The sequence below is a fragment of the Carassius auratus genome, chromosome 29 (assembly GCF_003368295.1).
Source record: "Carassius auratus strain Wakin chromosome 29, ASM336829v1, whole genome shotgun sequence".
NCBI classification, from domain to species: domain Eukaryota; kingdom Metazoa; phylum Chordata; class Actinopteri; order Cypriniformes; family Cyprinidae; genus Carassius; species Carassius auratus.
Window position 1 is genome coordinate 17261951 of NC_039271.1, and position 14991 is coordinate 17276941.

A 14991-nucleotide genomic window follows, 5' to 3' on the forward strand; every position below is an offset into this window, starting at 1 on the left:
AGGTTAAGTAAGGCCAATCGTGGCCGATTTGATATTCGTAAAAACACGGCAGTTGTTGTGCTTTTAAACAACAAATAACACTTGAATAAACAAGAAGTTAATATAATTAACTTACATTTTAGAAGCAAGATTTGCCAGTTATTTCGTATGGGCTTGCTCCGCCAACGAAAACGGTTCCAAACAAAGCCACAGCAGAATCAGCGGCTGCGTTCCGAACAACATTCGTTAGTTCCCGAGTCAAAGAATCGGTTGAGTGAACGATTCAACGATTCACTCATAAAAAGGCTGAATTTGAAATGGCATTCTACTGTTCTTGCGATTTCTGCAATTCCTTTATTCGGCAGATATACGTTTGGGGAACCGGATCTTATGTAGCTATACTTTAAAATATGAATAGAACCAAGTGGCAAACAGATAATGCTTAAAATTTAGATTTTTAAGAATACCATAAACCTCAAATTCAAATAGGAGTAGCCTTTCACATTAACAATGAACATGTTCCACTAAAGTTTGATGGCCAGTGTCACAATACTCTACTTATTACACAATATTCATTTTTATAAGTAGCATATCAATGTTTTATCATTAAAAACCGTCTTTATGTGAAAGTGCAATTTCTTTTGAAATAAATACCACTTTTGCAACTGTAGACACTTTTATCTGTGACTTAAGTGTCCAAACATTCTTTTTGGAGCTACTGTAAGTTTAAACTATTATATTTTTCGGTGACATGAATGAAATGGCACTTGTGGCACTGAGGGTTTTGTATGCACAACACACATTTACAGTTCAGTTGTCGTTTGACTGAAACGCCATATTGAATCCAAAATCCTAAACAAACCATCAGAACAGAATGTACAGAAATATCACTCAAATAACACATTTATTTATTAATTTTGCCACAGGGCATATGAAAATCTTGATTTAACAATCTCTGATTTTTTTTTTCTTTCTTTTTTTTTTGAGTGGTATCTGTACATTCCCACCCAGACAAACAACAAGACAACAAAACAATAAGATGTGAAAAAGCAACTTTTAATTAAATCCATAATAAAATGAAACTGCACCTCCAGTCGAAATCAATCAGAAGGATGATATTAAAAGGCAGATTATAGTACAGAATGCTTTTTCTCATTGTGATGTATATTTGATGAATCAGCACATTCATGGAACAACCTTTAATGAGGGCGAACTGAGAGGGTTCATTTCAACTGTATGATTCTCTACATAAAAAAGTAATAACATATACACATTTGAAATTCTCATTTTAAAAAATACATTATGATACTGGACACTGAGTTAAGTTAACCGAGTTAAAAGAAGGGCTAGGTGAAAAAAAAAAAAAAAAAAAATGAGGCAAACCAGAGTTGGAAATGAATTAAGGCGAAACCAGATGAAGACAGAGACGGGAGAAAAAGAAATGTGGGTCATTGTGCTTTGCGTTTCCTTTTTTTTGTCTTCTTGTCCTTCTTCTTGCCAGCGCATTTCACACAGAACCAGGGCTGGTCCTCTGGAGGGGCGGTTAAAATACCCACACAGGGCCTGAAAGAGACAGAAATAGATAGAGGAGTGTCAGTTACAAAATAAACTTGAATGATATCGATCTGTATGATGAACAACACAACTTATGTGGCAGCTTTGTATTCTTCATATATTTAGACAAATGCAATATTACGAAACGGGAAAAAAAATCTTTTGTATATGAAAATACTTGATCATTCTAACCATCAAAATATCTCCTTTTATCGTGAAAGAGACACAATTTGTCCTGTGTGCGTTTGAGTGAAACGCATGGAAAAAAGATGATTCCCAAAAAGCTTTAAAGTAATGCCAGGCAATCTAGGCTTAGTTTTAGGTTTTTTGGGGGCTGTTTAACTGGCACTTCCTCTGTGTTTTGAGATGTGGGGCTCTTGAAATGACATGGAAGAGAATTAGTGTAAAATATAGCAGCCTTGTAACTTTTATTATAATCAAAATCACACTGCATTTTGTACTTGTATGTCAAAGGAAGTTTGTGTGTTATTGTGTGACTTATGTCTGTTGCACCACATAAGATGAATAAAGACTTCACTTGAAGTCAAGATTAAATAAAACATTTTAATAGATAAAACTTTTTTTTTTTTTGCTGTAGAACATTCTGATTCCTCAGAAAATGTCATGTTGACAAATGTCACATACAAAAAACATGTTGGCGTTGACTTTATTAGAGAGAGGGATAAATATAGTGACTGTGTAAAGTAAGAGAAGCTGGAAAAGGCTTTTACCAGTGATACCAGTCGTCACACTCGTCGCATCCGATCATGGGACTGCCGTCATCAGGTTTATTACATCCTGGGCAAATCCAGATCTGATTACCCCATTCATCCCGAATCTGTGATGAACAAAAACACAAGAATCAATCAAACAAATCTCACAAACTTAACACTTCTGGCACTGGACAAAAAGAGAAGCGAAAGCAAGTTATATACTATTATATACACGTCACATCCTATGTATATAGAGTCGGAGGTCTCACTGAGTTGTTAAACCATTAAAATGGTTTCCTGTTTTCAAAACTGTTTCCTGTTTTCAATGAAACCTCAGCTTTCAAAATGTTATTTTTGACTTGAGAACACTTAAGAAAACACTTAGGAATTTTAGCCAGAAAAAAAACTTGTATCACATAAATGTGTGCAAATCACAAAATCTTTTATATAGTTAAACGTATGCAATATGTGTTATATATGCATTTTATTTTCAATGTTACTAATATCTCAATTATTAAATGCATGTTTGGATAAATCTAATTCAGTCAAATGATGTCTAAAAATGTGTAAAAAAAAAAAAAAAATCAATTTGTAGTTCAGTGCATAAAATTAAAAAAATGTGACTTAAAATAATGAATCTGATACATGTATATATATATATATATATATATATATATATATATATATATATAGAGAGAGAGAGAGAGAGAGAGAGAGAGAGAGAGAGACGCAATAAATATTTGCTTGACTGTAACTGTAAATAATAACTGTTATTTTGCAGAAAAATATTTATTGTGATATTAATAATAAATTAATATAAATACAAAACGAAATGGTGAAATTATAATGTATAATACACAATGCAATAATTAATTTGTGTGTGTAAATGTGAGACATACCACGTATGCACTGACGGTCTCTGTGACAACGCTGCATCCTCGTGCTTTGGCCTGGCTGGTTGGCTGCAGAATGGGGACGGCTGGGGGTGGAGGGGGCAGGACAGGAGGAGGGCGGATTGGAGGTGCTACAGGAGCTGGGGCAGGTGGAGGGGGAGCAGGAGGGGAACGCATCCGTACTGCTGGACTGGACCTGGCCACTGGGGTCCGTGGTGGTGGAGGTGTGGGTTCTGAATCTGGGACCACCTTACTGATCACACTGGTGAAGAAAGAGAGTGAAAAAGAGGAAGGAAAGAATGGTTACACTGTACATTTCATTTATTTATTTCATTGAATGAATGGTATATTGTACTTCTGTTTGTGTTATATATAATTATGCTAATCTTTATTATAAGGTACAATTCTCACTATTAACTAACTATTAACTATGACTTTGCTGCTTATCAATAGTAAGGTACTTGTTAAATTTAAGTACGTGGTAGAATTACGGGATCTAAAATAAGATGATGCAGAACAAGGGATTAATGAGTTTTATAAGTACTAATAAAGAGCCAATATGCTAGTAATATTCATGCTAGTTAATAGTTGATTAATTATATAATTGAATAATTGATTCTTAAACTCAAATTAAGTTATTTTTTTCCCCTCACATTTTGTACATTCATCGTACATGCATTTGTAGAAAAATTGGTGATAATATTTTTGTTGCAGTTTTTTTAAAAGAAAAAAAAAAGCACTTTATATCATGCAATATAATTTTTCTATGGCTGGAAACCAATATTATGGCCAATGTTATAAATCATATCTTCTATTGTGTTTTATTGTGTATAAGTCAGTCAACCAATAAACAAAATAAACAATATTTAATAAACATTTATTGAATTAATTAACAGTTTGGATGATTTATTTTGAAAAAATAAATAAAATTAGTAAAAAATAAAAACCTACATCAAAATATTATGATTATGTAAGTATTAATAAATATGAAAAAGTTGTTCATATCAAATCTCTAAAAGAATGAGTAAACAACATACCATGTTTTTAATCTACTTTTTTTTTTTTTTTTTTTTACCATACTTTTGCCTGTAAACAGTAAGCAATTCTTATGTTATCTGCTTTCAATTTCAGCAAAAATTGGCTGATATTTTCACCAATATATTGAGGATCCATAATTATAATCTGGCGATAGAGAATAACTGTTGGTCATTTAAATGCTGCCTTACAAACTGATTAAACCCTGCTGTTGCTGGGTAACAGGTTGATTGACAGGCTCGGAGAGAGTATTGCTGTGGTATTGACCCTGAGAAGGGCGTGTCAAACGGTCAGCTCTGATTACACACACAGACATTCATTATTTATGCTTCATCTGACTGATACACCCACCCACACCACAACCATACAGAGGGCTCCCTCTCAGGGCAAACATGGTGTGGGGTATGTCCTGTCCAAGATGAGACCTCAGGACCTTTCAGAGGTCAGAGTTCACCTGTGCCAATGTTTCCACGTGCATCAAAGGAGCTTCTGATGAGATCTAACAAAAACTTTGACCCAAATGCTTTTTGCTGATACATTGTTTTTACATTCATCACTGATATACAGTGAATCGCTAACATCTTTCAAGCTAAAATACAAGTTAAACAAACAACATCTAAAGCTTTGTGTTTATGTAAAACACAAGGACAGACATAAAAACACATTTTCCTCTTGAAAGGACTGCTGATTGTGTTTTTCTACACATAAAACTACAGGTGCAAGGAAAAAGCACAACACAGGCAACATCAGAGGCACGACACTCACTCCCAGGATGAGAATAAAGGCCTTCCTGTACAGACAGACACACTCATAGACGTAAACACTAATGTTTCCTGTCCTGCATGCAGGTGGAACTGAAGAGGTGAGGAAGAAAGTCAAAAGCACAGTCAAAACACTGTATACTTTGTAAGTCTAAATCACAGCGGCCATTAAAGCGACATCAGTCACATGTAGACGTTCAGGAATCAGTAATCGCCTTACCTGTAGTATGGCGCTGTGTGTGTGTGAGGGGGTTAAGTGGTGTGAACACTGGTGCTATTGATAGGAGTGTGCAGGACGGAGCCATGATGTGGGGTGTGTGTGTGTGTGTTTGCCCCCCTCCAAGACCTCATGGGCCTTATGGGACTGGTCACAAGACCCAAAGCCTGAAACTCACACCTGTACACAGACTCAGAGACTCTGACCACACAGAAAGCTGCCTTATAGTCGCAACCCTTCGTGTGTGTATGTGTGTGTGTGTGTGTGTGAGGTACAGGTACTTACATCTTGTCTTGTCCAGCGCCCACTCTGAGGGTCAGTCGAGGTATGACAGGAGACGGTAGGACAGCGGGAAGAACATCAGCCTAAACCGAGACAGAAATCATTTGAAATATATATCATTTCAGGTCAGGTCGTCAATGAAATATTAAGCTTAGGGATGGACGTTGAGGCCAAAAATATTGCTACAATTATTTTTTCAGATAATTTGATATTGATATTTATTAGAATATTTATTGCATACCATTAACAGGAAAAGGTAATTCAGGTAACCCAGAGTAAGATACCTTTTAATCTAATCACCATTTGTATTTTTCACAGAATTCTGTATTTTGATTTAATACAAAATGATCATAAAAATGTTTATCGAATGAAACTCACAATTTCCAAACTTTTAAAGTTCACAATTTAAGCAATCTTCTTCAATTCAGCAATAAATTACAGAAAGATAATTATAGATATATACTTTTTATTTCAATTGAATACACATTTATTTTCATTTTATATTCTAAAATGTCCACCTTATTTTTCAAAGCGGATGTAAGCCGTTTTCTGTGAATATACAAAACTTCAGGTTCATTAGCCACCGTAGGGAAATAAGAAGAATATCAAAGTGCTGTAAACATTCAAATTGTTTGCACTACAAACAAGTGCGTTTATTATTAAGGAACCACAGATTAAAATAATATGGTAAGAAACACCAGTTTCATGCAATATCATGCAATGAAGCAAACCGTTCTGTACAGCTAAAAATAGTTGGAAAAAGATGACACCAGAAGCTAGACATTAAACAGTATATTTACAAATGGCGGCGCCTACTCTTATGGGAAAAATAAGTTGGAGAGCAATTAATTAAAAAATATATTATTATATATATATTTATTTATTTTCATAAACATCGATACTGATTTATTACCCATTGATTTATACCCTATTTAAGGTTTCTTTAACCCTCTAGTCTGTTCAGTAGGGATTTTGTTCTGTTTTTATTCGAATATTCAAATTAAAGCTGTGAATGGGAATTTGGCATGCTTCTTGGTGAAATCAGGCAACAGCTCCTAATACACAGCAGACAAGAACAGGAAAAAATGGCTCAATATTAAAATAAGCTGTAATATAATTAGCTTCAATACTGGTTTTAAATTACTAAATTATAATGAAATAAAAATATAAAAATCCATATAAATCAAGTCAATGGCCTATTAGATGCATAACTGTTTGTTACTCTACTAAAAGTGCCAGTTTTTACACTTGTGCAGCTAAATGCAGTTGTCAGTCCTCTTCTGAGGGCTTTATCCGGTTCTAACCAGATTTAGTTATTTACAGGAAAGACAACTGCCTTTTAAAGTTGAATTAAAACAAATTCAGAAAGCGAGAACCCAATTTTCAATGAATCCAAAGAATGTGTTAACAACTACTTAACCATTATTTTTACATCAATAAAACATGGCAGTAGACAATAGTTTACTGAAAAACTGGTGGATTTTAATATGTCAAAAGCTGCAAGAATTAGACTGTCAACCATCACCCGTTTGGGGTAGCAGGATCAGCCCTGTATTTCTCATTCACATGGAATGACTACTTAAAAACAGAGTTGTCTTTTCCAAAACTTGCAGTGTCGACATGATTCTGAACATCAAAAGCCAGCTATTAAAATACAAATCAGCTGCTAATGGGTAGAAAACCACATTGCTTCACCTCAGACACTGATGGACAACATGGTGTCCTGCTAATCCAGTTTAGCTAGCACCAGGGTCAGTCCTCCTTAAAAAAAGCCTTTCATGTACACACACCTTTGATACTGGCAATAGTGTGTCCTGTCTGAGGCCATGGAGGCAGGGATAAACAGAGAGAGGGGTACGAACAGACCCCAGAACAGAGATAAAAACAGCAGAATGGGATAAGGAACAGAACAAAGCGCATAAGAGATGAAGGAGATGATAGCGAAGGGACAGAAAACGCGGCGCTGGCGGAGGAGACCGGTGTAGAGTATGTCTCGGGGGTTTTTCCGAGGCTTAACGAGAGTGAGGTGCTCTTTGTGTGTTTGTGTTGGGGAGAACCCATGCCGCTTTGGCGCTTTTGTCCGCCTAGATCCCCCATAATGCCGCTGCACTAATTGTTTAACACAGAAACATGTCTTCTCTCTCTTTAATGTTTTTGTTTTTATTGTTGTGCCGCGCATTCATTACAAAACCTTTGTGGATTTGGAGACTCCTCCTGTGTCCCGCTCACTCTCTCTCTCTCTCTCTCTGCTACCCCATCTTCTCTCTGTTTTTCATGTTTTTCACGTAAGTATCAGCAGAATTGAGAGGATGGCTGGCAGGTTGCATCATTTGGAGAGAATAGGAGTGTTAGAAGCCGTGTTAGCCAATGCATTAGCATATATGCATGAACAAACCTGGCGAGTGACAATAAAGAAAACAAAAAATGTCTGGAGGTATGCCTGCACTCACAATTCTCCTTCTCCGATTCACTTTCAGATCTGATTGTCCCAAACAGATGGCTTTTATGAAGCATAATAACCATGACTATCACACGTCTCTTCTAGCGATATCTGCTTGGGAAAGCAACCCCATTGCTCCTATATAGGGGTTACACTATACAAGGGCTGCAACTCTAACCTGCCATAAAAGATTTAGCAGCAGTTTGTACTTCAGTTGATTAGAGGAGCTCTTGAGTTAAGACTGCCGTGTTAATCTATAGGAAACTCCTCTGAGAGAAACAGGCAAAACAAATTTGTTTCAAAGGTACCAGTGCTTCCTGCTTAGCTATTCAACAGTGGCGCTGTTTAATCTACTGCACCACAGCAAAATAAATTATATTTTCACTGAGTTGTGACTTTGCAGTCTAAATCGAATGTGATGAAATGAAGAGTTGGTGGTACATAATACAATTCTTAAAATATTGGATTTGCTTCAGAATGGTGACACAGTAATTAAATTGGTTATTATATAATTAAAGAAAAGGCAGGACAGTTTTATCCATTAGGAATTGACCTCAACCAAAATGAAGGGAGATGGATCGGCGACAAGATGGTAAAATTATTTGTGACATCGTTCCGAAAAGGTAAAGTCTTTTTGAGGCAGAGCAAGTAGTTTAATTTTGAGTAATAACACTCATGAAAAATGTAAACGGTGTCGATTCTGAATTCACATTGACTTAAAGTAAGAAATTAATCCGTTAAAAAGACTCAAGTTAACCGTTGGAATGAGTCTTATGTATTGCTTACTGAATCTGTCCAAACGGTTAAAGGCATGCTCCACCCCAAAATGAAAGTTTTGTCTTTAATCACTTAACCCCATGTTGGTTTTCATCCAAAATATCTTAAATTGTGTTCCAAAGAAGAACAGAGCTTTTACAGGTTTGGAACTAATTGATTACTGGGGGTAAGTGATTAAAGACAACATTTTCATTTTGTTGTGGAGTATTCTTTTAATGAATGAACAACTAACTCACGTACTGACTGGATAAATGTATATATATATATATATATATATATATATATATATATATATATATACACACATATATATATATATTTTTTCTTCTTTTTAAATAAATGTATTAAAACATTTAAAGTATTTTACAGAAAAAAATAGTATTGTACATAGTTCAGAATATAATTAAAGAAGCAGCAGGAATTACAGTATGTGGCAACAAAACGATGCTAGGTTTAGTATAGATTTTAGGTTTTTTAACAGTCATTAAAGTTGTTGTTTTAAAATGCAAATAACTTCAGATTACGATATCTCTCACTTGAAAGGACAACACCTGTGTTTTCTACCCACAGTCGGGCAATAGGGAGCAGCCGTCCAACACACTAGCGAGTACAGATCTTTCAACCTCCCTAAGGAAGGAGCTAAGGCCGTGGGTCTTGACTATAAGGCCCGTGTACATGTGTGTGTGTGTCTGTAAGAGCGAACATGTGTGCACACACTCAGGGTGACCCACAATAGCAGGACCAGATAGTACTATCTACTTATGTTAATTAGTCTTTAAGTGGTTGAGGAGGGTGCAGCAATGTCTTTCTCCCTAAAAGTGCCCCATCCTACTTAACCTACTTCTATCACGATAAGGCCCGCTCATTCAAACACACACTGCACGTGCACCCAACCATAAATGGCTGCGGGATCGCGCAAATTGATTAATCAGCTACTAAATGGATGTAAAGTGCTGTAGCTAGCATGACCTGGAGACCAGTGTCGCTCTTTATAAGCTCTATGAGCAAAAGAACTGATAATGGAAAAGTGACAAAAAGACTTTTACAAGAGTGTGATACCATAAAGCACAATACAATTAAATATGATACAAAGGTCCTTTTATGCCCTCATGCAAAGAGTCAATGTTCAATACGGGCAGAGATTAGAAGGTGAGGAGACAGTTCTCAGGTTGCAGGATTGAATTTGAATCAAAATCCATTTGGAGGCTTTTATAGGAAACATTTAAAAATAAAGAGTTCAAACCCAGGGGTAAATTAAAAGCCCACGTTAATATTTTACCTTTAAAATTCATACTTTATGACCCTGTCTCTGCATTTTGAAAATATTTCATGTAGTTACGGCATTCATGTCAGCCCTGAATGTCTTCAAGATTCACAGATGAGAGTAACACTCAGAAACAAAGAGTATATCTTGGCCATCACAGAATACCCAACATTACGCATAGTTTTGCTGCAACAGCTTGAGATTGTCTACTACACTGGACAATCCAAATCCATTCACCCTGTTGTCAGAAGTAGCGCAAACACGTGGACTATGTCAGAAATAGATAGGGGCAACTGTTGATGATGACTCACCGCGCCACATCCAGTGTAGACAGATTCACAGATTATAATGCTTTCTATTTGCTTTTGAATGAGTCACAGCGCTCTTGTTTAATGTAACGACACAGTTTAAGGCTTATGAGACTAATAATTTTACTTCTTGGCTGACATCCACAATCCTTTTCCATAGAACCTAGGGCTGGGTGAAAAACAATATCATTTGGAGACAAGTTTTTGAATACAAATTTGTATTAAATCATAAATCCTGAAAAAAAAAAGAAAACAAAAGAAAAAGAATTTAAGGAATAATAAAGTAGATTTTATGAAGCCATAAATTAAGTTATGTTTACATTCATTCTCAAGGTATAACAAGCATGTGTTTTTTGACTATCAAGTTTCAATCAGAAACACATGAAGTTGGCTACAAAAACCATTTTGTTTTGACTTCAACCATTTGCCCCTTGTTTTTAAGTGAGCAACTGAGGACTAACTGGGGACCCATTATGAGAAAAAATGTCACGATCTCTTTCTCTTCTTTCCATGTCTCTCTACACTGTATCGTTTGTTTCCACTTTCGCTCCCATCTCTCCTCTCTCTCCTGCCATCATTCTCTCTCAATTTCTGTGATTCCGTGTTCGGTAGCAGTAGTTCTCAGGAAACAGCACTGGATGTTGTGGTTAAGGTCCAGAGATAGCAGATTGCATTGTGGTCCCACAGCACTGGCATTGTGGATGGATTTGTCCGGTTTTATGTAAACGCAATACTCTTTTCACCTGAACTAATACAACCAGTGGCGTAAAACCCCTTACTGCTACCGACGGCATTTTTCTGCTAATCTCTACGGATTTAAGTCCCTTGCACACATACCACAGGCCAACGACTGATAACCCCCTCAGCTCTCTCCCTCTCTCTTTTTCCTCATTCCTCTCACTCTCTTGTCTCTTTTTCTTTTCTCCTGGATGGCAGCAAAGCAGCCTTGCAAAAAATTAAAGTGATGGAAAGATTTAAGCAGGTGGAGAACGAGAGAAATCACTTTCTCAATCCCATCTCCCGGTGGCAGCAGAAGACGGAAAAAAAAGATGGAGAGAAAAAGAGAGTGGGGGGGTCAGGGATTCAGGTAACGAAAGAAAAAGGGACAGAAAGCAGGAAAAATGGAATTCCGCAGCAGTCTAAATCAATTCAACCTGCTCTGATGTGGTGTACATACATTATCACTGTCAATGGATGGTGAAAAGCGATTGGAGGATGAGTTTGATAAAAAAGAACTAACACACTCTTTTGCTCAAGCTTTTTTGCAGTCACACATACATATACACGCTGTAAAATTGGGTATGAATCGGGTAAACAGAGGCTTTGAGGTGTATTATCCCTTGTTTGATTTGCACACAGACTGATAGTCTATTGTGTATGTGTGTGAGTGAGTGTGTGTGCACAGGGGCTCCATGCAAGGAGCAGGATTCCAGGGACAAATCGACCAGAAAAGACGGAAATGTAAATGTAGCTCAGCAATCTAGCTCTGATCTCAAAGGTAGACACACAAGGACACAAAGACAGAAAGATACACACACATTGCTAGTAACAGGGCAAGCTAGTAAATCTATCAGTGTGACTCTCTTGTGTATTGCATTATTGATACTGCACCTGATAATCATATTGAATTCATGTGTACGTTTTATGAATGGCCTATGTGTTAACTAGCATTCAGTGATGAGTACATCATGCAGTTGCATATCCATATGATGCAAAGCTGTATACATGTATAACTTGTTGCCAATGAACATTGTGTTTCACTCAGAAAAATGAGGTTACATATACATAATTGTTTGAAGCTATTAAGATCATTCCATGTTGACTAGTTTTTAGCAAAATGACTAACTTTCCTTTCCAACAAAGTGCAGCGTAGCATGACAAAATGCAACTTCATTTAAGAATCAATTTAAGTGAATCAATTTGTTTAGGAAGGTTCAAGTACATCAATCTGTCCACAACATTTGTGTTTTCAATATCTTTTATATCAACTGGGGTGTTTTATTATTTTATAGTAAAAATAATACAAGTGGAGCAATATAGAAAGATGTTGCAATGTAGCTAGCTAATTTTTGTTAGTAGACTGTAGTGTAGCTTTTGGTGTAAGCAGTGACAGTAGCTTTCTGAGTACAGCATGAGACCAGGGACTTTGTAAATGCTAGGGTGTCTTACCAATAAGCTTGATTTCTCAAGTTTTGGCTTGTCTTTCTCTTTTTCCTTCGTCTTTTCTTTCTTCTCTTTGTCTTTCTTCTTCTCCTCTTTATCTCGTTCCTTCTCCCTTGCTCGTTCCTTCTCTCGTTCTTTTTCACGCTCTTTCTCTCTATCTTTCTCCCTCTCTTTTTTCTTCTTCTTCTCTTTCTTGTCCTTCTTCTTGTCCTTGTCTTTGTTCTTGGTATCCTTGGGGTGCGGGAACAATTTATCAGGGAGTATTGGTGGCAAAGGGGGCAACATCGATGGGATTCGTAGGCAGGTCTGCGGGCTGAAGAGTGGGCTGGTGGCGCCAACGGCAGCAGCAATGTCTTTGGTTCCTTGAGATATCCTCTTCTCCTCCTTGCCTCGCTCCTTGCCCTTGTCTCGTTTCTCCTTCTCTTTCTTGCTTTTCTCTTTATCTTTCTTCTTGTCCTTGTGCTTGTCCTTCTCTTTCTTCCCGCTAATGATATCTCTCCGCTCTTCACCTCCAATTCCTAGCGATAGCTCTGGCCAGGGTATCTTGTTTTCCTCTACCTGCCCTCGCTCCTTTTCTCGCTTCTTCTCCTTGTTCTTGTCCTTATTCTTTCCTTTCTCTTTGACCTTCTCCTTGAGTCGCTCCTTGTCTTTCTTCTTCAACTTGGCCCTGATGTCCTTCTTGAGTTTCTTCTTGAGAAGTGTACCGGTAGCTGGGTCTTTGCGTTCCTGGGGAGGTTTAAGAGGTGGCGGCGGTGTGGGAGGTGAGTCAGGTGGGGACGACAAGTAAGTGGGTTCCGGAGGTGAAAGACTAGGGGTCTGAATGGGCTTTTGAGCCTGATTGGCCTTTCGGATGACCTCGTCTATGGAGTCATCCATCGTCCAGCGGTTGGGTGGGTTGAGATTTGGGGGTACTGGTGGAAGTGGGTGTTTTCCGATGAGAGATTGTGGAGGTTTGATGAGGCTAAATATATGTTTGGGTGCAGGTTTTGGAGGGTTTGGCCCCTCACTGTCTGAGTCAGAGTCGTAAGCAAAAGGGTCTGATGTGCCATCTCCATCTGCACAAGCCCGTGCAATGACAGCAGCAATAGAGTTCTCAATATCCTCATCTCCTTGATCATGAGCTCTGAATTGGCCATCACGAGAACTATCATCTCCAGGAGGTCCAGCCCAACCACATCCAGTTGCACCCAAAAGGGCAGGGCTTGGCCTTGGGCTACGTGGGCTTTTGGGCCTACTGGGTGACCTCTTTCCTGCCTTCTGATTGGTCTTAGGTGGGGTCAACATAAATGGTCGCCCCAATACACCAATAGGTGCAGACCCACCACCTCTTTTGGGTGATTTGTTCTTCTGCCGTGCAGGAGAGGGCGAGGGCAGTTTCGGCTTGTGTCCAGGTGTAGGAGGTGCCAAAGGAGGTCGGGGTAATTCGGGAGAGAGGGGAGGGGAGGGGGAATGCGGCATGTGTTGGGAATTGAGGGAACTGAGAGGTTCCCGTGGCTCATAACTCCATTCGGGGCTAATGCCAGGTTTTGTGCTCAGGCGGGGTCTCTTTGCAGCAGGTAATAGACCCTCAGGCCTGGGACTCTGTCCACTGTGACAGCTAAGCCAGTTCTCGTCATTCTCCTCTTCCTCACCATCCTCTTCCTCACCCAAGGAGACCTGCATGGCCTCGGCAGAAGTGCCCATATCTGCAGGAACCGGCTCCTCCTCTTCCTCATCTGCCAGAAGGAAAAGTACAAATATTAATCATATCCAACCAGAGCTGAGAAATAGGATCAGTTAATCATGTAAGCTAGACTGAAAATCACTGATTCAGCCCTGTTTTGTAAATATTATAGATAATAAAAAAAAGAACATGACATGGTAAAAATAAGAAAAAGGGCAATATTGACATGAGCAATATTAACAGAGTGGGAACATCTCAGGGTGGAATGTAGGGCGGATATCAGAGCAACAGATCAAAATCATCCACACCTGATTACACAGCAGAACAACAGTGCGAACAAGATACACACACACAAAATCAGACCCACATCCAAGTGCAGAAGCAATCCCTAGTTCAATCAAACTTTTTTTAATGTCTCCAAGCGCTACAAATGCACACGCACACACACACTACACTCCAGGGTGGTGTGCTACCAGTTAACCAGTGGTAATCTGGCCACTGCAACTCTCTGCACCACAATAGATGACAGGAAGTGCAGGCAGGGCCCTCTGACACTCTCTATTATAAATAGTGTAATCTATATGGTAATATTGTTGTATTCTATAAGTGCAGAATGGGGATAAGATAACATTGTGACTTTAGGCTCCCTTCCGACCGGTGGAATGGTAATAGTTATCAAAGGTTATTTGGGAATGACACGTTGGCTGCTCCCTGATTGGCCGGGACCGGTTATTTATGATACGAATTATGATAAAGATGATGTCTCTTCTGCGTTGGTCGCTCTCCCTCTCCTCAGCCCTCTCACACAATAAATTGCTATCGTTAATCACGGGGAGGCTTTGTGTCGTCGTGATTACCGCGCCAGCGCCGTAATAAGAATTTTTATTTAAAGGAAGAATATGGATTTGTCATCGCCTCCTCAGCATGAAGTAAAGTGACAGT

At 38.3% G+C, this 14991-nt stretch overlaps 1 protein-coding gene across 1 annotated transcript in view; it reads right to left on the reverse strand.

The window, feature by feature from the left end:
• Positions 1-1019: 1019 nt before the first annotated feature.
• LOC113048233 (transcription initiation factor TFIID subunit 3-like) overlaps positions 1020-14991 on the reverse strand; it is a 46447-nt gene continuing 32475 nt past the window's right edge. The window contains exons 3-7 of the mRNA XM_026209912.1: positions 12393-14101; positions 5438-5517; positions 3146-3401; positions 2265-2371; positions 1020-1542 (exon numbers count right to left, since the gene is read on the reverse strand). Coding sequence (XP_026065697.1) covers positions 1428-1542; positions 2265-2371; positions 3146-3401; positions 5438-5517; positions 12393-14101 — 2267 coding nt within the window. The 3' untranslated portion in view covers positions 1020-1427. The remainder of the gene's footprint in view (positions 1543-2264; positions 2372-3145; positions 3402-5437; positions 5518-12392; positions 14102-14991) is intronic.